General features: G+C 48.8%; 10 protein-coding genes across 14 annotated transcripts; 5 read left to right on the top strand and 5 right to left on the bottom strand.

Annotated features, from left to right (window-relative positions):
• Positions 1-114: 114 nt before the first annotated feature.
• LOC6615133 (molybdenum cofactor sulfurase) lies at positions 115-3,770 on the bottom strand. Its single transcript, XM_032724334.1, has 4 exons — positions 3,449-3,770; positions 3,223-3,373; positions 1,853-2,635; positions 115-1,792 (listed from the first exon to the last, which is right to left on the bottom strand). Exons 1-4 carry the CDS (start codon positions 3,519-3,521, stop codon positions 454-456), a joined length of 2,346 nt encoding a protein of 781 aa, XP_032580225.1. The 5' UTR covers positions 3,522-3,770; the 3' UTR covers positions 115-453.
• A 291-nt stretch (positions 3,771-4,061) lies between these two features.
• On the top strand, positions 4,062-6,407 carry LOC6615132 (activating signal cointegrator 1). The gene is made up of 6 exons (XM_002039512.2): positions 4,062-4,235; positions 4,309-4,927; positions 5,084-5,550; positions 5,610-5,731; positions 5,788-5,982; positions 6,043-6,407. Exons 1-6 carry the CDS (start codon positions 4,168-4,170, stop codon positions 6,111-6,113), a joined length of 1,542 nt encoding a protein of 513 aa, XP_002039548.1. The 5' UTR covers positions 4,062-4,167; the 3' UTR covers positions 6,114-6,407.
• A 297-nt stretch (positions 6,408-6,704) lies between these two features.
• On the top strand, positions 6,705-7,263 carry LOC6615131 (migration and invasion enhancer 1). The gene is made up of 2 exons (XM_002039511.2): positions 6,705-6,813; positions 6,872-7,263. The coding sequence occupies exons 1-2, from the start codon at positions 6,788-6,790 to the stop codon at positions 7,131-7,133; spliced, it is 288 nt and encodes a 95-aa protein (XP_002039547.1). The 5' UTR covers positions 6,705-6,787; the 3' UTR covers positions 7,134-7,263.
• A 146-nt stretch (positions 7,264-7,409) lies between these two features.
• LOC6615130 (cactin) lies at positions 7,410-9,745 on the bottom strand. The gene has a single exon (XM_002039510.2). It carries the CDS (start codon positions 9,652-9,654, stop codon positions 7,501-7,503), a length of 2,154 nt encoding a protein of 717 aa, XP_002039546.2. The 5' UTR covers positions 9,655-9,745; the 3' UTR covers positions 7,410-7,500.
• A 310-nt stretch (positions 9,746-10,055) lies between these two features.
• LOC6615128 (serine/threonine-protein phosphatase 4 catalytic subunit) lies at positions 10,056-12,816 on the top strand. The gene is made up of 3 exons (XM_002039508.2): positions 10,056-10,206; positions 10,923-11,816; positions 11,881-12,816. Exons 2-3 carry the CDS (start codon positions 11,023-11,025, stop codon positions 12,008-12,010), a joined length of 924 nt encoding a protein of 307 aa, XP_002039544.2. The 5' UTR covers positions 10,056-10,206; positions 10,923-11,022; the 3' UTR covers positions 12,011-12,816.
• Positions 12,817-12,912: 96 nt separating this feature from the next.
• Positions 12,913-13,806, bottom strand: LOC6615127 (general odorant-binding protein 19d). Its single transcript, XM_002039507.2, has 4 exons — positions 13,606-13,806; positions 13,387-13,475; positions 13,181-13,317; positions 12,913-13,116 (listed from the first exon to the last, which is right to left on the bottom strand). Exons 1-4 carry the CDS (start codon positions 13,751-13,753, stop codon positions 13,038-13,040), a joined length of 453 nt encoding a protein of 150 aa, XP_002039543.1. The 5' UTR covers positions 13,754-13,806; the 3' UTR covers positions 12,913-13,037.
• Positions 13,807-14,751: 945 nt separating this feature from the next.
• LOC6615126 lies at positions 14,752-15,853 on the top strand. The gene is made up of 2 exons (XM_002039506.2): positions 14,752-15,333; positions 15,402-15,853. Exons 1-2 carry the CDS (start codon positions 15,055-15,057, stop codon positions 15,612-15,614), a joined length of 492 nt encoding a protein of 163 aa, XP_002039542.1. The 5' UTR covers positions 14,752-15,054; the 3' UTR covers positions 15,615-15,853.
• Positions 15,854-15,945: 92 nt separating this feature from the next.
• LOC6615125 lies at positions 15,946-17,337 on the bottom strand. Its single transcript, XM_002039505.2, has 3 exons — positions 16,939-17,337; positions 16,650-16,872; positions 15,946-16,169 (listed from the first exon to the last, which is right to left on the bottom strand). The coding sequence occupies exons 1-3, from the start codon at positions 17,315-17,317 to the stop codon at positions 16,085-16,087; spliced, it is 687 nt and encodes a 228-aa protein (XP_002039541.2). The 5' UTR covers positions 17,318-17,337; the 3' UTR covers positions 15,946-16,084.
• Positions 17,338-17,344: 7 nt separating this feature from the next.
• LOC6615124 (general odorant-binding protein 19a) lies at positions 17,345-18,136 on the bottom strand. Its single transcript, XM_002039504.2, has 3 exons — positions 18,029-18,136; positions 17,801-17,968; positions 17,345-17,723 (listed from the first exon to the last, which is right to left on the bottom strand). The coding sequence occupies exons 1-3, from the start codon at positions 18,134-18,136 to the stop codon at positions 17,520-17,522; spliced, it is 480 nt and encodes a 159-aa protein (XP_002039540.1). The 3' UTR covers positions 17,345-17,519.
• An 804-nt stretch (positions 18,137-18,940) lies between these two features.
• On the top strand, positions 18,941-20,332 carry LOC6615123 (putative 60S ribosomal protein L33). 5 transcript variants are annotated; one of them, XM_032725417.1, is made up of 4 exons: positions 18,947-19,216; positions 19,571-19,657; positions 19,890-19,986; positions 20,049-20,332. In XM_032725417.1, exons 3-4 carry the CDS (start codon positions 19,924-19,926, stop codon positions 20,175-20,177), a joined length of 192 nt encoding a protein of 63 aa, XP_032581308.1. In that variant the 5' UTR covers positions 18,947-19,216; positions 19,571-19,657; positions 19,890-19,923; the 3' UTR covers positions 20,178-20,332. The 5 variants fall into 5 exon arrangements, with proteins under 5 accessions (XP_032581306.1, XP_032581305.1, XP_002039539.1 ...); XM_032725415.1 differs by lacking the exon at positions 19,571-19,657 and having other exon boundaries at positions 18,941-19,216; positions 19,893-19,986; XM_032725414.1 differs by lacking the exon at positions 19,571-19,657 and having other exon boundaries at positions 18,941-19,216.
• Positions 20,333-20,371: the final 39 nt, after the last annotated feature.

Below are 20,371 nucleotides of genomic sequence, written 5' to 3'. Positions count from 1 at the left end.
TCGTTGGTAACCCTGCTCGTAACTTCTTCAAATGGGCGCCTGATTCAAATTGGCATTTATTTACCCTGCTGTTGAGGTTCGATTGCCCTTTCCAAGAACTCTAGTATATACAAATCGATTTCAATGTGTTTATTTTGCAATTAAGGCCTTTTAAAGGCTTAAGACACTGGCAAGAGGTATCCGGTTACTTTGAGCTTAAGCTATCCTGAATGTTTCTTTAAGAATGTTTGCGTATTCCTATTTCAGAAGTACTTTAAAACAAACTAAATGCGAAACGTGATGCAAAGTAATGAGAATTACCAAATAAATAGGGTTATACAGTTCTACACCCAGAAATACATACTTAGTGGATATTGTGCTAAAACTATGTACTATAGAAACATATCGGGTCAACAAACCAAGTGTTTGGTGTGAAAACTGAAGAAAACCATGCTGAAGTTCTGTATGGTGAACTTATTCCACAAGGACAACATCGCCGCATGTCATGTGCTGCTCCTTGGGGTCCAGCTCTTTTGTGTCCGGGGGGATCCTCGTGATGTAGATGCCGAATCGCATGCGACCCTTTTGCAGGCGGGATATGGTGGTCAAGGTCTCCGGCGACCGTTCGCCTGTCCTTTGGTTAATGCAGATCATATCGCAGCGCTGGCAGGGACCCTCCACCTGGAATTGGATTCCACCAATGGACAGTGCCTTGTAGGTAAGCTCCTCAAATGCACTGCCCGTGTCGATGATGATATTGGCCCGAAAACGATCCACAGTCTCGTCGAGGGGCTCTTCAAACTGAAGCGATCGCACGGAAGACCTGTTTAGCAGTAAGAACTGGGCCTGATTAACCAGACTCAGCTTCTGCTGATCCTTGGACGAGTTTCTCTGGCCCGATTGCCGGAGCAAACGGAGGCCCTCCATGCCGAGGTTTTCGCTTAACCACTGGGCAACCCCATCGCCACAATCCAAACCTTCCACGGGCTGTCGGCACACCTTGCTTACGCATTTTGCTGAGTCGGCCGCCTGGTCCTCCAGAGAAAGGGGCACCGAGATGAGGGAATTGTCTCCGAACTGCAGCTCCAATTGGTCGACCTTAATCACTGGCCTAATCAGGCACAACTCCGTGCAGCGTTTCTGGGTCAAGGCCATGCCATTCATGTCCACGATCATCCACTCACGGTCATATTTCAAACCTTGATCCGTCAATGGCCAGGAGCCCGGTGATTCGATCTTGAAGGCGGCACAAGACTTTACCGGAAATATGGCCATTTGCAGTAGTTTTGGCCTCAAGAGCTGGACTCGCTCCTTCAGCAACGGCGACAATTGCTCCGCCTGCTCCTCGATGAACTGAATCCGCTGCAGCGGCTTGGTTGCCAAATAACTGGAGCGCAGCATCTGGAGCAGCTGGTCTACATCCTGGATAGTTGTCATATATCCAAAAGATACCCGTACCGCTCCCGTCGGCTGTCCATCGATCAGATCAAAGTAGTCGCCGCATATGCGACCTGCTCGCTTGTAAATCGCATCCAAAGCATCTTCATCGAGGCCTAGGTAATATTGGCAGGCTCCGATGTTGCAGAAGCATCCAGTCCGCAGGAGTATTCCGTGCAGAGCAGCCACACAGGCGATCTCGCCGAATCCCACAAAGGAACCCGATTCAGTGCGCACGTTAAAGGCCACGGTGCCACCCTGCCGGGATTTGTCTTGGTAGCCCACCTTATTGTACAGCTTCACGAGGGGCTCACCATTGGGATGGTGCAGCTGGCGCAGCTGATCCTCCAGATACTTGGCCAGCCCAAAGACGTGTCTGAAAATACAAGCATTGGAAAATAAGGCTAAAATTATCTGGCATATCATATCTACTCACCTGGAAATCCTCTCCATGGTGCTAAACTCTTCCGTTCTGGGCACCAATCTCTCCAGCGTGCGAAAGCCCTCGAGCAATTCGACAATGGACAGGAAGGGCAGGGTGCCATCCTCATAGCGCTGGTGGAAGGTCTCTCTCAGCTGGTAATCCATGGCATGCGGATATGCGTAGTTGATGGTACCACCGCCAAAAAATCGGCGCTTCTGGAAGACCTCGGCTCCTCGTCGACTCACCAGCAGGCCTCCCACGCCCGTGGGATAGCCGAAGATCTTGTAGAAACTAAGGCACACGTAATCTGGTCTATACTTTTGCAGATCCAACGGACTGGTGCCCACAAAAGAAGCCGCATCCAGGCAGATATAGTAATCGTTGTGCGTATTCTCCTTCCTCTCTCCCACAGAACCCCAAAGCTGTTTTCCCGGCTTGGCCAAGCCATCGATTTGGATTTGCTCAATGGCTTCCAGTGGGATTTTGTAACCACTAAAGTTGCATTGGGCCGAAAAGGTCAGCAAGGAGTTTCCTGTTTTTCCGGACACCTCGTGAACTTCACCGTTTGCCTTGGGCTCTCCGCTAGAGATTTCCTTTTCCCTCAGCATGTATATACCGTTTGCCCGGACCCTTTCCCGCATTCCCAGCACTGAGGTGTGGTTCTCCTGGCAGAAATGAAAGTCACCAGAGGATCCAAAATCAAAGTTTTCCGCCACCAGGGACAAAGCAGCGGTGGCATTCGCCGTGAATATCACATGGTAATCTTCGGCGGTTGTGTTAAAGAATTCCAATATTCTAAAAAAGTATATATGAATTGAAGTTTTACTAAAAACAACCACAAATCAGGAAAATAAACAAAGACTTTTTAAAGAACAACTGTTTGTAGTTTTACAACTTCCTTGTGATCGGTTTTATGTGGTCTTAAATAGTTAGCTCATAAAAAATAAAAACGTTTAACTTTGTTAAGGTTTTAAAAATTATTTAAATTTTCTCCCAAATGCAAATTAATATTTAGTAAATTTTTAGGCATAGTTGGTTTCTTTCGTGTTCTAAACGATATTGTTTGCCACTTTGAAGAGATTTATACATGCATTCAAATAAGTATAACAAAGAAAGCAAAATCTTTCTCTTTTGGCAAAAGATATTACAATTTTAGTCATATGTAAATATTGGAAAAACTAGTTTACAGAAGTTTTGCTGCATATGTGTAAATATTATAGGGATATACGGAGGACTGATTCCTTCTCGCGCATAAGGATATTTAACGATATTGCTATATGCAATATGCTATATAAATAAATATGCATATAAGCGCCCCACAAGGGCAACCCAATGACAGGGGGAGCATGGTTGTTTTGGCTCGTGGACACGGATGAACTCACTTGAATCGCACCTGGTCGACGAAGTCGCCGGTGAGGCGGCAGGTGTGTGGATTGCAGAAGACATTGCGCTGCAGTTGCTCCGCAGCGGCCGTCACTTGGCTCTCGGCATAGAGAGTGGTGCCCGCATGATCCAAGTAAACACTCTTGTTCCCTGTTCGATGGACGGATAGTTAGGTTCGTTCGTTATCTGTTTGCGCTGGGTATTTCACCATGGTTCTCCACTTACTGGCCAATCTAGAGAATTCCGCGTCGATTCGCGACTGCTCCGCTTCGGAGAACTCCGGGCGATATGATGACATGTTGGGAACTGACTATTCGTGTTGGCGGCAAATCGGGCTTTATTTATTTGCCGGCCTGCATTTATTGCGCCATACTTTTTCCTGGAAAAAGCCTCGGACAGTGTACATCAGCTATCACGTTCAGTTGTTTTGACTTCTCTTCGAATTTACTCCTCACTACACATTTCACGAAGCTCAATTTATAAAGCTCCTTGTGCATTTTGTTTGCTTATATATATACCATATTCTCCAAATACCAATATTTACCAAATCTTTTCCATTAGTTACCCCTGAATGGCATCGACTTTTAATTTCAAACTGTACGGTATTAACTAGTCACTGTGCAATTTGCGAGGCTATTCAAACATCTGTTCTGAAAAGTGTTGGCAAACAATTGGTGTTAGGAAAATTGTTGCTCATAGCTAATTGGCCAATTGTATGACAATAATTCTTGGAAACAATAATCTTATTATTTAAAACCTCATGAAATGTTTTTAAGCTACAGAACTTCAAATTCGTTTTCACATCCAGACGGTAGCCAACACTTACAGCTGATTATTCGATTGACATCGATATCGGGGGCCGATAACAGCCTGCGTTGATTTTTTGAAGTTTTTACCTTTTTATTTCACAATTGTAAGCAGTTGGCCAACTTTGGGACTGCGAAATGGAGAATTTCCTGCGGGGCACGTTGTCCAAATGTCTTGACTGTGTAATCACGGATCAGATGTTGGCGTAAGTACATGATGCATCCAGATACGAGTAAATGAGTTTCTCAATGAGCCAATGGCTTCTCAATCTCTTCCAGCGCCATATTGAACATCAAAGACGACTATGAATTCGACAACTACTTTGGCAATTTACTGAGCGAGGACAACGAGGAGCACCGGCTTTTCCTTATAAACTGTCGCCGGATGCTACTGAGTGGCAAACAGCCGCGGAACAATGTAAAACAACTCTCGCCCCCTCTGGCACACGCATCACCCAAGAATCCCAAGCAAAATATCAGCAAGGGTGCCAAGGGCAAGTCGGGGAAGCATGTGAATCTGTACGCCAGCGATGGTCGCGTCCAGGGCGACACCATAATGCTTAAGGGCCGGCGGCATTGCGATTGCCAGGCGGGCCAGCACAAGCTGATCAATAATTGCCTGGGCTGCGGCCGGATCGTGTGCGAGCAGGAGGGAAGCGGTCCTTGCTTGAGCTGCGGCGATCCCGTCCACACGCCCGAGGAGGAGCAGCAGCTGGCCAAGGCGGCCAGAGAGAAGGGCGGCACGAAGAACGCCGCAAAGCAGGGCAAAAAGTCCACCAAGGAACCGTCCAAGCAGGAGCTGGACAAGGCCTTGGCCCAAAGGGACCGTCTGCTGGAGTACGACAAGAACAGCGAGAAGAGGACCACAGTTATCGACGATGAGCTGGACTACTTCCAGGTGGGCTTACTCTTATAGAACTCTTAATTCAAACATTTTAAAATCATTACTTATTGTTCGTTAAAAGACTTTAAATTCTATTTTAAAGAAGATGAACCTGCGTTAGTTGCAGTTTATTATGCGTCAACGTTTTTAACTAATATAATTAATTTTTAGGAGAACTCCGTGTGGCTGAGCGACGCTGAGCGCGAGAAATTCGAGAAACTGCACCGAGAAATGGAGGAGGTAAAGCACGGCAGCCGTATGAAGCGCAAGATCCGGGTTGACTTCGCTGGCCGAGAGTTGCCGGAGGAACCGACCATCTCCAAGGAGTACGAGCAGCAGGTGATCAGCGAACTAGCGGCCGTTTCTAAAGCCTCAGGTGTTGGATCCAACTGGAATACATCCTCGGTCACCGGGCACTCAGCCTTGACACTCGCACCAAATTTGGACATGGCCAAGCCGCCGGTCTACAAGCCGAGTAAGGAATCCAAGAGTTGGCCAGCTCCCGCAGCAGGCAACGATTGGCTGGAGAGGACCTACAATCGGGTGCAGGACAAGGAGCTGCTGGAAATGCAGGACATGCGCCAGTGTCTGTCGATGCATCAGCCCTGGGCTTCGCTCCTAGTGGCCGGCATTAAGAAGTGGGTGGCAGCGAAGGCGCATTTTCAGATTTCCTATATCTAACGCTATTTTTCAACAGACACGAGGGTCGAGTGTGGTACAGCGATCACCGTGGTAGACTGTGGATCGCCTCCACCTCCAAGGAGCCGCACGCCGAAGACATTGCGCAAATGGAGGGCTTTTACAAGGTGCTCTACGGCGGTAAGCTTGGACTTTTTCTACTAACTCTCAGCAATAATATATAATTGCAATCGCAGATCCCGACATTAAGTTTCCAAGTCATTATCCCACGAGCAGTCTGCTAGGCTGCGTCCACGTGGACAGTTGTCTGCCGCAAGAGGAGTACCGAGAGCTGTATCCCAACGGAGAATCGGAGAGTCCTTATGTCTTTGTCTGCACCAAGCCGGAGCAGCTGAATATTCTACTGCCCGTCCACGGCGAACACAAGATATGTGAGCAGTTCTAAATGATTTTCCTTACAATTCGGGTGCTAATTTTTCTATAATTCACAGACGAGCTGCCGCTGAAAACTCACACGACCGCCTGCAAAACGCTTCTAAGAGCCCGGGCCAGCAAGGGTTAAGGTTGGAATTCAGTTTCTACACACATTCTTATTAGTTTAATGCCTGGATGAAAACAGCCCTATGTTGAGAATTTGCTAATTTACATTTGAAGCTCCTGGAGTTTCTCAGAAATTAAAGTGGAGTGGAATATTGAAAACGTCTTGTTATATTGAAAAATAGCATGCGAAACAATACGAAGCAATTATTGAATTTTCTAAATATAAAAATGTAAATGTATCGGTTAAAACTATAATTTAGCAAAAGAAATTAATGTAATAAAATGCTTCATTGAAGTTTGCTTCTTTGAAAAGTTATAATCTGAGTTGATTTTTTTTTAATTTTGAAATAGAAATATCTCTATAAATTATTAAACAGCTTATAATTATTCAGTAATTCTTCATCAAAATAACTAAGAAATTAACAGAATTCTACATTTGAAAACACTTTGTATCTCTGGTTTGTAATGATTGTCATTAAAATTAAAATTACTACTGAATTTTACTTTTATTTGTATTTGTTTGTATTGAAAACATTTAAATCCATTTGCTTACGCTTTCGCTTTTAAATGGAATTTGTAATTGAATATTTTAAACGATAACGATATTCAGAGCGATAACGACAGCGATAACTCGTCAACAGCTGATGCTGAAGCGCTGATTTGATGTGAGTTTTGATTTTGGAACACTTTTATGTAATGGTGAAAGTGGAGGTGGAATACTGGTAAGGGGAATCACTAGCCACTGCAAGCACTGAATAACGGCATCCAATCCTCCTGCAGCGGCGTCTGCAACTTTAGCGGGCAGTGCCACCTGCTGCGCGAGTTCCTGCTGGCCTCGTCGCCCGACTTGGACATATCCTGTCACAAGGGACGGCGGGGATCCTTCGAGGTGGCCATCGACGGTCAGTTGGTGCACTCGAAGCTTTCCTGCCTGGCATTTCCCCAGCACGCGAGTGTCCTGGCCCAAGTGCAGAAGGCGGAGCGTGGGGAGCCCGTGGAGAAAGTCCTGGAGCAGCCCATCAAGGACTGCGTCGTGATGTGATCATCTCGTGATTTCAGCGGAATCAGCCTACTTTCATGCCTAGACTGTTTAAACATGATAGATTCACGCCTACACCAACATTTGTGGCACCCATTAAAAATCCTGTGATATATGGACCTTCGTTATATGATATATGTATATATAATGATAAATTTAACATTATAATGCTCTCCTTATATGCATGATGGATAGGTTACTGAACTTAAAAATAAGGAACGGAACGGAGCCACAGTCCTGGCGTCAGCTAAACAACTGCAATGAATGGAACCAGTTTGCTAGTCGTTCTGGGCTTACACTTTATTGGAAAATAACATAGGACTGCACAAAAGGATGGTTTGGGTAATCTAGGCCAGACGGAGACAACCTTTCAACGCCTGTAGCGATAGCGCTTGAAGTGGAACCACAGCTGGAAGATGTTGTTGTGGAATTGGCAGCGAAAGCCTCGCTTGTAGCTGAACTCCCACTCGCGGTTGACGATCTTGAAGGCGATGTCCTCGTACGGTGGTCCTGTGTGGAAACGCAGCACCGCGAAGTCCCCGTTGTCCGCGCAGGGAGTGAGGAAGTACTGCGGCGTCTGCGATTTGTCCATAAGGTCCGGATAGAATATGTTAAACTTGTAGCCCTGCACGATCTTGGGCGGCGGATTGTCCATGTCGTAGTGCGTCTGGTTGTACTTGTTCCACTCGAAGCCCGTGTGCACGCGATTGAAGTAGCGCGGCTTTCGTGGTCGGTACTTATCGGTGGCCAGCTGCGGCACTGCATCCAGTGTGGTCTCCACACTGAACTCGGCCTCGTCACCCTGCATTCCCTGCTTCGCCTCGTTGCGCATTCGCAGTTCCTGCGGGGTCAGTTGACTGTTATCCACTCGTTCTGGATGAAGGATTAGCAGACGCTGTCTCTGTGTTCGCCGCTCGTCATCCTCCTCCTCGTAGAGAAGTCCTTCTGCCTCCGGTTCGTCGACGTCTTCGTTTTGGGCTCGTCTGCCGGTGAAGTCCTCTTCGCGTATATAGCGCGGGCTGTAGTTTCCTGCCTGGTAAAGACGCACTGTTCTACGCAGCTCATTCAGGGGATCCTCTTCGTCTTCGGGTGAGCCCTCCTCAACCTCCGGATCCTCTGCGTCCTGGGTTTCCATCTCCTCTTCCTTGACTTGTGGCGCCACCTTCTCTTGCAACGTCTCATTATCGTTTTCTCGCTTGAGCAGCGACAGCTTCTCGCGCAGTAAGGCTTGATGGCGATCTCGCAGTCGGGCTCTGGCCATGTGTGCCTTGAGTTGCGAGAGCAGGCTCTCCCAGTAGCTAATGTCGACGCCATCCGCTCGCCCACTGATCTTGGCCTCGATGCGGTGCCGCATCTCCTCCAGCTGCTGAGCATTCTTCCCCCTGAAGATGTCCGCCACATCTTTTACCACCGCCTGGTGGATGCCATCCCGGCGTTGATTGAGCGCACTATTCTCCGCCTCCAGTTTCTGTTGGCGCTGCAGTTCGTCCTGAACAATGGTGATCATATCGTTCCAGAAATCTATGTGCTTGCCCTGCTCCAGCTCTTCGTATACCTTTATGTCGACCAGCAGGTCCTCCAGTTCTTCCACGGGCAGGCCGTTTAGCAGCACATAGGGCTCGTGCATCTGCATCTCGAGGCACTCTTCGAGCGGCTCATTCCCAGCGGCCACATATTGGGCGAGGAGATCGATGGGCTTGGCACGTCCATCTCGGATCCGGATTTCACTGCGCAAGCGTGCCTGCTCTAGGTGAAACTGATCTTCCTGGCGCTGCCACTCGCGGAACTGCACCGCCTCCTTGGCGCGCTGCTGCATCATCAGATCATCCTCGCGCACCTGCCGCTCCAGCTCCCTCTCCTGACGCCGTTTCTTGACCTTCTCCAGCTCCCTGCGATTTTCCAACTGCTTTTGCAGAGACAGTACCTCTACGGTTTTGGTAGAGAGATTTGATAGTCCCTCTACCTCCAGCTTTTTGCCCCAGTGGAAGGTGGAGGTGAGATTGGAGTCCCCGAACGGGTTGTCTTCGTTGGAGTACGTCTGGTACTCGTTGTCCCAGCCCATTCGTTCGCGACGCCGCTGCTCCTTGGCCTGCTTTTCACGCAGGCGACGGGCGCGCTTCTCCTCGGGCGTTTCATGGGCCTTCAGCTCCTCCTTTTTACGCTGGCGATCCTTCTGCTCGACGAGGCGACGGGCTTCCAGCGTCTGGAGAAGCTTCATCGAGTTTTTTGCCAGCGGCGAACGAGGGCCACCGGGCGCCGAACTGGACGTCGAACTTGACGGGGATGAGCTGGCGGAAGAGGACCGGCGCCTCCGGCTTTTGTGCTCCCGCTTCTTGTCCCTGCTCTTGTCCTTTTCCCTTTCCCTGCGCTGGTCGCGTTCCTTGTCTCTGTGGTCACGATCCTTTTCCCGCTCGCGTTCACGATCCCGATCCCTGTTCCTGCTGCTCCTCGGATCCGGACTGCGATGATCCCGCCTCTCCCGACTGCGGCTGCGATGCCGGTGCTTGGATTTCTCCTTGGGCATCTTTTTTGATGCGTTTTCCGGGATAAAATGTGGGAAACTTGTGAAATAAAATATAAACAATGCTAGCGTTGCCAGATTGGGAAAACGGCTTGATACAAGACCAACCCAGGTGGCCGACTAATAATTGCAAAAGTGCTATCGATATAAGCATTATAACATTAACACCTCTCCCATTCGTCGATTATTTTTTACCAAGGGTATTTAAAAACCTTCTGTTTTAAACTTTCGGCTGCCGCGTATTATAAATACACATAAAATAAAAACGTGCGAGCGCGCATAAATATAACTTAAATAACATAAATAAATTATCGATGGAATCCTTGGAGCAGTGTAAAAGGCGCTTCGCTGTTATGCCTACTATCGAAATTGAAGACTCGATGGGTTTGCAAGTACCATTACTAAATATATCGATACAACCGCAAGTGGCCAATCCAGCTATTCGCAGAATCCCGGTTGCCAAAAACTTTGATGTGCATTTTTTGTATTGTAACGCGAACACGAGTGCCGAGCAACCAGCAAAAAGATTTTCCAGATAGCCCGCCACTGCGCTGAGTAAGTAGTGATTCTGAAAAAAGCGCCGGGTAAGACAGGAAAAGCACGACAGACGGTGAAAATCGCGCGCGGCAAAAAGGCCAGCGACAAGCCAGACGCACACACACGCGCGAGCATCCGCACAAAGCCGACGCACACAGACGCATACAGGCGCACTCAAAAACCGAAACACAAACAGAAGGATGGCTATTGCTCGACTATTAGATACCATACTTCCAGTTTAGCAGCAACTGAAAATCTGTCGCTTCAAGCAATGCGCTTCCCATTAAGAACTAAGCTCTAATCTAGAAATTCAGTTATAAAACAAATCCAACCCTATCGACTGTCAAATACATGTTTTGTATTTGAAAAAAATGTGTATGCATTCACTTAAAGCATAGCCATCTAAAGCAGCTAAAAGAAGTTAAGAATATTGAATACAGCATCTTTTCTCGTTGGTTGGCTTTTCATTGCGAAAAAGCCCCATGGACTATCTCAACAAGTGGAATAGCTGGAAACGCGAATGTGTGTGTTTATATTGTTTGTCAAATCCGTACATATAGTTAGATCGTCTTGATTCTTAGATGTGGGATGCAGCTACGCCGATGCACTTTATGGCGTCTAAAACGCTAGACTCTCTGTGCCCGACTAGGGTAGTACCCTATCACTCAAGCGACCAAAAATTCATAGTATTTCTCTTTTGCAATCTTGTGGCTCCTGACATCCACCCGCTCCAGTTTGGTGAACGACTAACGACGCTGTCCCCACCCCGTCAACGCCTGCAGTCCGATTCACCGCTTCCCCGTCGCCTCGGCTGCCGCCATCCTCCGGGTGAAGATGTCCGACTACAGCGACCTGGACCGACAGATCGAGCAGCTGAAGCGCTGCGAGATCATCAAGGAGAACGAGGTGAAGGCCCTGTGCGCCAAAGCCCGCGAGATCCTGGTGGAGGAGGGCAACGTGCAGCGTGTGGACTCGCCAGTGACCGTGTGCGGCGACATCCACGGTCAGTTCTACGATCTAAAGGAGCTGTTCAAGGTTGGCGGCGATGTGCCCGAGAAGAACTACCTGTTCATGGGCGATTTCGTGGACCGCGGCTACTATAGCGTGGAGACGTTTCTGCTGCTGCTGGCGCTGAAGGTGCGCTATCCGGACCGAATCACGCTGATACGGGGCAACCATGAGTCGCGCCAAATCACACAGGTCTACGGATTCTACGACGAGTGCCTGCGCAAGTACGGATCGACGGCCGTGTGGCGGTACTGCACGGAGATCTTCGACTACCTCAGCCTGTCGGCGATCATCGACGGCAAAATATTCTGCGTGCACGGCGGCCTGTCGCCGTCCATCCAGTACCTCGACCAGATTCGCAGCATCGACCGCAAGCAGGAGGTGCCGCACGACGGGCCCATGTGCGATCTGCTTTGGAGCGATCCGGAGGACCAGACTGGCTGGGGCGTGTCGCCGCGCGGTGCTGGCTATCTCTTTGGCTCGGACGTAGTCTCCCAGTTCAACCGCACGAACGATATCGACATGATTTGCCGTGCACACCAGCTGGTGATGGAGGGCTTCAAGTGGCACTTCAACGAAACCGTCCTGACCGTCTGGTCGGCACCCAATTACTGCTATCGGTGAGTCAGCCTCCTGTGCAATTTCGAACTTGCGTTGTTAACTCTGCAATCTATCCACATGCAGTTGCGGCAATGTAGCTGCCATCCTGGAGCTGAACGAGTACCTGCACCGCGACTTTGTCATCTTTGAGGCAGCTCCGCAGGAGAGTCGCGGCATTCCCTCGAAGAAGCCTCAGGCGGACTACTTTCTCTAAGGCGCTTCCGCTCCTGACAATCCGGTGGAACGGAGTCGGGACAGGATGCGGGTGCCGACTGGTGGCTTACATAAATCATCTAGGGAATAGAAATAGGAACTGCCAGCGTTCAAAAGTGAAGCGAACGCGAATAGCAACTTATGGTGTAAAACAAAAAAGATGTAACATAAACGTAAGCTAGGAGCTAGAGCTGCCCGGCACCGGTCCACGTTCAGTTGCAATTATTCCCTTTTTTGGATCCACTAAGATATTTAATTTTTTTTTACTATCTGTTTACCTCTGTCTGTGTTTAACCAGGATATTTGCGCGATATTTTAATGGCTGTTTCAAAATCATGTAGAGATCAGCCATGTAGATCGCGTATGACCTGTGCACCTCATCTAGCTACTAACTAATAGAATTAATGACCATAGCCCGAGACCCTGCGAATTCGTCTTGCGCAGACGGACCGCAATCGGAGTCGCCGTCTTCTCGACACAAATTCCCTGAGCTCGGGCAGCATACTATACTAGGAGAGCAAGTTAAGCAAATAGTTATTTTTACCGACAGATTGCGATTAGTAGGCTAAGCTAGGACATATTTAGGGCAGCCGGGAGAGTCGTCGATATGTTAATTAATGGGGATACGACTTTGCATTCCTGGCCGGGCCTTTCTTCGCAAGATAACAGTTGGAGAAACCCAGGTACGAAGACCATCGGGCATTAACGGATAGTGTGTAAGAATCTTTTAAATATGCTCCAGATTGGGAGATAATATACAAAAAATGTACTTGTATTTATAATAAAGATTGTAAGATAAACGTCGAAGTTGAGCATTATTAGTAAATTGTGGATCCCGGGGAGTCTTGGAGGATACGCACACCCATACGAATCCCCACCTTCGCAATCCAACAAACAATCAAGCCTGCAGTTTCTCAGTTTATCAAGTACTTAGATCATAGTATACACATAAAAAAAAAGATGGTTATATTCCAGAAGGGCGTTTGTGATACAACAACGGGGGGTCGTTATGGGTCTCAAATCTGGTCTCAGTGCTCCTCCAGCTCGAGTCCATGCTCCTTCATTTGCTCGTAAATGCATTCCTCGTAGGCGAAGGCAGCGTCGCAACTGGAAATGGCAGCAGGATTATAGTCCGGATATGGGCAAACAGCCTCCGGCAAGCACTACTCACTGATCCTCGGGTGTCTCGATGGCCTCGCACTTGGCCACCACCTCGGCGGGAGCGTCTTCCTTCTCCGCATCGTGCTTGGTCATGGCCTTGACCAACTCGATGGCGTGTTCCTTGTTCAGCTTGCCGGACTCATCCATCTGCAATGGGAGGGAGAATGGAATGGGTGGTGGTGAGTGGATCACACTTCCTGCCGTCGCAGCACTCACTATCTGCAGCTTCTTCATCACGCAGGCGCGCAGGCACTTGGCCTCGTGTCTCTCGGGCAGGTCGTGGCTCATCAGCTGCTCCACATCCTCTGTAAGCGATATAACATATGATTGATCATTGCGCAAGAGCTATCCTAACAGATCCACCACAGGTAGGAGTGGTATGCGGACAGCTGCATTCCCTACTGAATCTTCTGCACTGATGACCATCTGACTCACCATCGGTGGCTCCCGTCTCAGCCTTGCACTCGTTGGCCAGCTCGGCGGCGTGGTCCCTGTTGATCTCCTCGTGCGGCTTGGCGCTGGTGGCGGCCAGGCAGAGGAGGCCCACCAGGAGCAGGACGGTCAGGTGAACCAGATGCGACATTTCGATTTGCGATTGTACTGCGCGACGTGCGAACTCTGACTTGGATGCGAAATGCCGGCGACGGCGGCGTTTTATAGGAGCTATTGCCCAAGCCGAGTCCCGTGATTGACTTGGCAGATCTGATCCATCGCCGATCTCCAGCCGCGTCTCAAGCAGCTCCGGCAATTACGCGCAATTATGAACTACATGGGCAGCACATGGCACATGGCACATGGCACTCCACTTCACTCCGCCGCTCTGGACGGGATGGGACGGGATCCGGCGGAGATGCCCTCGACTGGGCATCGTGTGAACGAGTGACACCCCGCTGGAACTGCCGCTGCCAGATGAGATGGCCCACCGATCTCCACTTACCTGCTTAATTGGTGACTGGCATGAAATCGCTGCAAATGCCGGGGATATAGAATTGGGAATGGCTATGGCTAGTGCTATGGAAATGAAAATGCAAAATGCAAAATGCTAAATGCAAAATGCGAAATGAGAAATCCCGCTTGTAATTAAATCGATCAACAGCTCTGGGTGAGATGAGTGATTGTGACTGGCGGGGCCATCGAGCGATTATACAATTATATGGAACTGGGCGAACTGGGAACTGCGATTGCCGCCTGCCAAATTGGCCGTTTAGGCCATAATTTGCCCGTCAGCCTGCCGACTTTCTGATAATTCCGAGTGCCAACGATCGCAATCTGAGTTCCAGTCGTTTGTCCATCCCATCGAGTGGATATTTCAGCACGCAATCTATATTATTGTGGACTCCAATAGATGGAATCGGATTGCATCGTGTGAGCATGTTGCATGCTAATTTTTATTGCAATTGGATTGATTGGTGCTTACTGGCTCATTAAGATCTTTAACAGGTCGGAAGTCTGTGTGACCGAGTATTAAATACATAGTCAATCATCCAACAAATATATCTAAATAATCGAGTTTACTTTAATTTGAATTATTTGACTTTGAATTTTTCAAATGGGTTATTCCAAAAATGGATATACCCTACAACCTTGATAGAACTATCGGTTTTCCAGATTCGAGATCTACATTAATCCGAGATCCGAGATTGTCATTGTCTCGAGTGAACTGACACATCGCTGGATAGTGTTGGCGAAGTCAAAGATCGTCTTTGGAGCGTGACTTGTGCGGGTGACGATGACGAGTGATGAACTTGGCACTGGAGAAATGCTTGCAATCAGCAAAATCGAGCGACGATGCCATGTGCAGACGACTTTGGTCTGAGGTCATGGGTCAGTTTATAAGCCAAGGGGCCGAGCAAGAGCAGAGCCAAAGAGAAAGCAGCCGCCAAGATGAAGCCATCCACTCCAGTCGCCGCCATTCCGCTAATGACGCTCGTGGCCGCTGTCCTGCTGCAGACGCACTGCGTCCGTGGCCAGACCGGAACGGAGCCCATCTGGGCGGTGATCGATCGCAACTTGCCGCAGGTGCAGGAGCTGGTCACCGCGGCCAGGATGGAGTGCATCCAGAAGCTGCAGCTGCCCAGGGACCAGCGCCCGCTGGTGAAGGTGACCAATCCCAGTGAGAAGGAGAAGTGCCTGGTGGAGTGCGTGCTCAAGAAGATCAAGTTGGTGAGTAGCCGGGCACGTGTGTCACAACCAGGACTAAAAGGGCACTAACACCTCTCATGCGCACCCAGATGGACGCCGACAACAAGCTGAACGTTGGGCAGGTGGAGAAGCTGACCAGCCTGGTGACCCAGGACAACAAGATGGCCATCGCCGTCAGCTCCAGCATGGCGCAGGCCTGCAGCCGCGGCATCTCCTCCAAGAACTCCTGCGAGGTGGCCCACCTCTTCAACCAGTGCATCAGTCGCCAGCTGGAGCGCAACAACGTGAAGCTGTTCTGGTAGGGACATCTCCGCGCCCGGGGCACCACCAACTACCACTTGAGATCTTAACTACGAGTAGAAGGCCATCATCTTCGCTACAATGATTTCTCAGATAATTTTAACCGAACATTCATAATCCATTAGGCAATATAATTATATATAAGATATTAGTAATATGAGTTACTCAGCTTTTTCTATTACTAGATCAATTTTTAGTTGCTCGCTCGTAATTGATTTTAATAAATCTATAGATACAGTAATTTATTTCCATTTTTTGCACAATTAAAACACAATCTTTCGCGGATTACGTATGTGATTCCCACCCCAAGCGATAAATATTCATAATTCGTAATTCGTTGGTTGGGCGCTTTATTAGTTTAGGAAACCACTCCAAGTTCTCTAGCTTTGGTAATTAAATCGAACTGAATCACTAATAAAAAAAAAGGGGGGAGAACATGCAATGCTGGGCCAGCGAGCAGAGCTCCATGACCTCATTCCTTGACCTCGGGAATCTTGAAGCCCGAGGAGCGCATCTCGCGCAGCATGCACATGGCGATCCCGTGGGCGGCCTCGCACCTGAAAAACAATCCGGGGATCAGCAGGGGAATTATTTTTATGTGCTTCGTATAGTCCGACCAAAAATAAGATCCTTTCGAAATTTTTTAAAAATATTTCAAACGATTTTGAAAGGTTTTTCGAAAGGTATTCCAAAATATTGAAACTCTCGTCCTGGGATTAAAAGCTTTGCGATGACAAAAAATAAGTGTACGAAAAGACTCATTGCGATTTAAAAAAAAGTATTTTCCAAAACACACGGCAACTCAAACTTCAAAATGATCCGTATTCTGACACTTATCTTATCTTTCGAGTTCGGAATATTTTCGAAAAGCAGCAAGACCGAAAAATTCCATTTTTGCTTTGAAGTGAATTCACTCCGCATCTGGAATACACTTCGCTGGACAATTGTAAGTCCACCCGTCACCAGTACGGTGATTTCTGGGTCGCCGGGTCTTGGCTCCTGGACACTAGGGTCCTCCATTGCCCCACCACACTCACTTGTCCTGCTCGGCCTTTAGCTGCTCGTTGCAGGTCTTGATGATGCGCCGGCCGTCGTCCTCGCGATCCGGGAACATCATGTTGATCATATCGACCGTCTTGTCCTCGTTATACTGCAGCTGACCCTCGGGCATCAGCTCGAACTGCTCCAGCATGCAGTGGCGGAAGCACTTGCTCTCGTGCTTGGCGTCCTCCTTGTTCAGCACCATCTCGACGATGTGCTCTGCGGATATGGTATGTTATGGGAATGGTATGGTAGGATGGGTGAGTGATCCATCGGTGCACTTACCCCTCTCTGGCTTGGGGGTGCAACCCTCGCCAAAGGGCTCGATCAGCTCCACCACCTCGTCCACGGTCATGGACACCTCCTCCTCGTCCGCCGTCGCCGATCCCATCAGCACGGCGGCGCAGGCCACTGCCAGCAGGAGGTTCGTCATCTTCAACGTCGTCGTCATCCGGTTGCTCTGCATCATTTTTGCTCTTCTTGTGAATAGTGGACGGACAGCAATCGGCGCCGGGCAATTTATACCCGCCGCAATCGTGTCCAGCACATCCGGTACAAGCCAATCGCCTCGGATGTAGATCACCCGGCGATAGCCATGACATTGCTGGGGCGGATCATGCAAGCCCCACCACAACCACAGCCAAGCACCCATCCGTCCATCCATCGCAGCCCAATCAAAATACACCACAGATTACGGGGCCCTCCGGCTAGCTTTTATTGATCATCTGGTCAGGGGATTGAGCTTGGGTTTGGGTGTGGGTTTGGGTTTGGGATTTCGGGCAAGAGATATATCTACTTGATTTGTTGCGGAGTCACCTGTTCCGGATGCCAAAGTGTGACGCATCTGGTAGCCTCGGACGGAAAGCCTAGGGAAACACGAACACCTTGATGTTGTTCTTCAGGCAGCTGAGCAGGGCGTGGGCGGGATCGCAGTTGGGGGCGTTCTTCAGGCCCACGGTGGAGTCCTTGCACAGGTGGATGCCCTTGCGGTACTCATCCTTGTAGCTGTCCGGCAGCATGATGTCCATCTGCTTGAGGGTCGGCTCCAGCTGGAACTTTCCCTTCTTGATCTAAGCAGGAACAGAGCGGAAAGAAGGCGCTGATCATGTAGCCATCACACACCCGATGGAAACTTCGTAATACGTACTGCCTGCATCATTTCCAGGATGCAATTGATGTAGCAGTTGGTGTCCTTGTTATTGGGTATGTTCCCGTTGCGGATGTTGTCGGCCACCTCGACGCTGACCTTCGGATACTTGGGCAGGCAGACGTCGCGCATCAGCTTTCCGGCGGACCACATCTGCTCCTCCGTCACCTGCAAGTGGACAGCATCCATGAGGCATCCTCCGGCAGAGAGAAGAGCTTAAGGACCTACCCCTGCCTCCGACTGGGGGAGTGGGCCCAGGGATATGGCGACGCAGACCAGCAGCAGATGGAACTTCATTTCCGAGACGATTTGGCGGATTCCAGACTCCAGACCCATCGCCGACTCCTTTTATACGCGGCACCCGCCGACATGCAAATGACTTCATATTGGCTAAGTGGGTGTGGGAATTATGGGTTAGCGCCAATCGCCGCCCCCACTGCCCATTTCCATATCCAAATGGGCGGGCAGTGGGCGGTGTTCCTGGGGCGGACTGCTTTCTGGCCACGTTAATTGACAGTTTGTGGTATGTGGTCACCGTGCGAGGTGGCATGCGAGGTGGCATGCGAGGCGCGATTCTGGCCGAGATGCGTTGACAATCCCATTGCTGGGCCGCATTTCCCCACTATTTTCGATCATGCGAATGCAAATAAGATTTCAATCTGAGATCTGTCGGGGCGGCTCCAAAATCGGTTCCAGAGTTGGAGCCGAATGGATACCACGCTTCCACTTTTCAGTTTTAAGGCCAAACAATCGGTAAACATGATCAGTACATATATAAAATAAAATCTATTTTTACAAATAGCTTGCTATTTACATATACTACTTTTCAAGATGTTGATTTTTTATACTATCTGGAAAAAAAAGTTTTTATATTCTGATCCTAATCCTGCCACCAGATGCACACCTGCACACCAAATGGTTGCTGTTATTTTTTTCTGGAGTCTCAAATAAAAAGGAAGCATTTTTAAAAATATTTTAAAAAATTTAATTACAATGCAGGCATTTAAAATTTAAGCATGGCAACCCCTTAAGTAAGTCCATTACACTCACTTTAACCACCTATTACCTTGTATGCAAATGAGTAGTTCGGTTTGATTATCATTCAAATTAGTTGCAAGTTGGCATTTATTTGGCGAAATGTATTTCATTTGTGCATTTAGTACAACTGATGACGTTGAAATAAGTAGCGTTGCGTGTGGCATGAGCCCAAATCGCTGATAAAGCTAACTGAAATAAATAATAAATGTAAATTATAATATCACAAAGGGCTTATATTTACATTAGTATAACTGAAGCGTACCGCTAAATAGGCCAGAATGTTTACATGCTAGCTAGGTGATAAAATACATTTATAGAGGATCACCTCAACCTCAACCAGCAGTTTTTGGATATGTAATGGTCGATGGATATGCGATGGTAATATCAGAGTCGAAGACATTCATACGGACGGACAGGCGAACGGACAGGCGAACGGACAGCCGAACGGACAGACGAACGGACAGCCGAACGGACAGCCGAACGGACAGGCGAACGGACAGCCGAACGGACAGCCGAACGGACAGGCGAACGGACAGGCGAACGGACAGCCGAACGGACAGGCGAACGGACAGGCGAACGGACAGCCGAACGGACAGGCGAACGGACAGCCGAACGGACAGACATGGCTATATCGGCTCGGCTAGTGATCCTATTTCCAACCATGATGGAAAGAAGTTCTTCGTGACACACAATTTTCAACGACTCTAGTAACTGGTATAAAAATAATTATAGCTAAACCTCCAGCTAAAATGCTTAAAAATTTCATAAAATTGTAAATGGAACTTAACTCAAAGCGCAGAATTCTGAAGTCAGTTAAAGGTATATACATAGAAATTATTCGCTTTGCCTCTTGCATATCTCAATTTTCGTCGTATTGCTTAATTAATGGGTATCCCATTAGTCGGCACTAGACTAGACTAGTTGGAATACCCGAGTCGGCTTTGACGACTGTCAGTAACATTCCTTTCATTCCGAAAGTCTAAAAGTCACAATCCGAATCCCGGTCTAAATACAGGTCGAATATCGAATCCAAATTTTAATCTTTTGTTAGCAGCCGCGCCAATCCGGTCCGCAACGATCCAAAGATGTCCGATCGGTTCAACATCAAAGAAGTCTTCAACAGCCAGACCATGCGTGGTCGCGCCAATGTAAGTGATTCAGTACACGGCAGTCCACACGATGCGCCCAAATCCGCCTCCGAAACCCACAGGTAGCCAAGGCCACCTGGGCGTCGTTGGGACTCGTCTACGTCCTGGTCAAGATGCATCGCCGCACCTCGAAGCGGCGCGAGACGAAGCTCTACTGCAAGGGCTGCCAGCAGGCCATGCCCCAAGGCTAGGGCGCCGATGCTGCGGGACATGGGTCCCCACCCCTCCGACCCGTTCGACCCCTCAGCAATCCATAACTAGCTTAATCAGCACCCCCTTTCCGGTTCCCGATGGGACCAAACTCATGTACCTAATCGAGTCAATAAAATCGAATCCTGCCAACGAATTTTTGTAATCTTTGTAATCTAGTTGGCCGAGCTTGGCA

The sequence above is a fragment of the Drosophila sechellia genome, chromosome X (genome assembly GCF_004382195.2).
Source record: "Drosophila sechellia strain sech25 chromosome X, ASM438219v1, whole genome shotgun sequence".
Taxonomy (NCBI): Eukaryota; Metazoa; Arthropoda; class Insecta; order Diptera; family Drosophilidae; genus Drosophila; species Drosophila sechellia.
The sequence above is the reverse complement of the archived record's forward strand: the minus strand, read 5'-3'. Positions and strand labels throughout refer to the sequence as shown.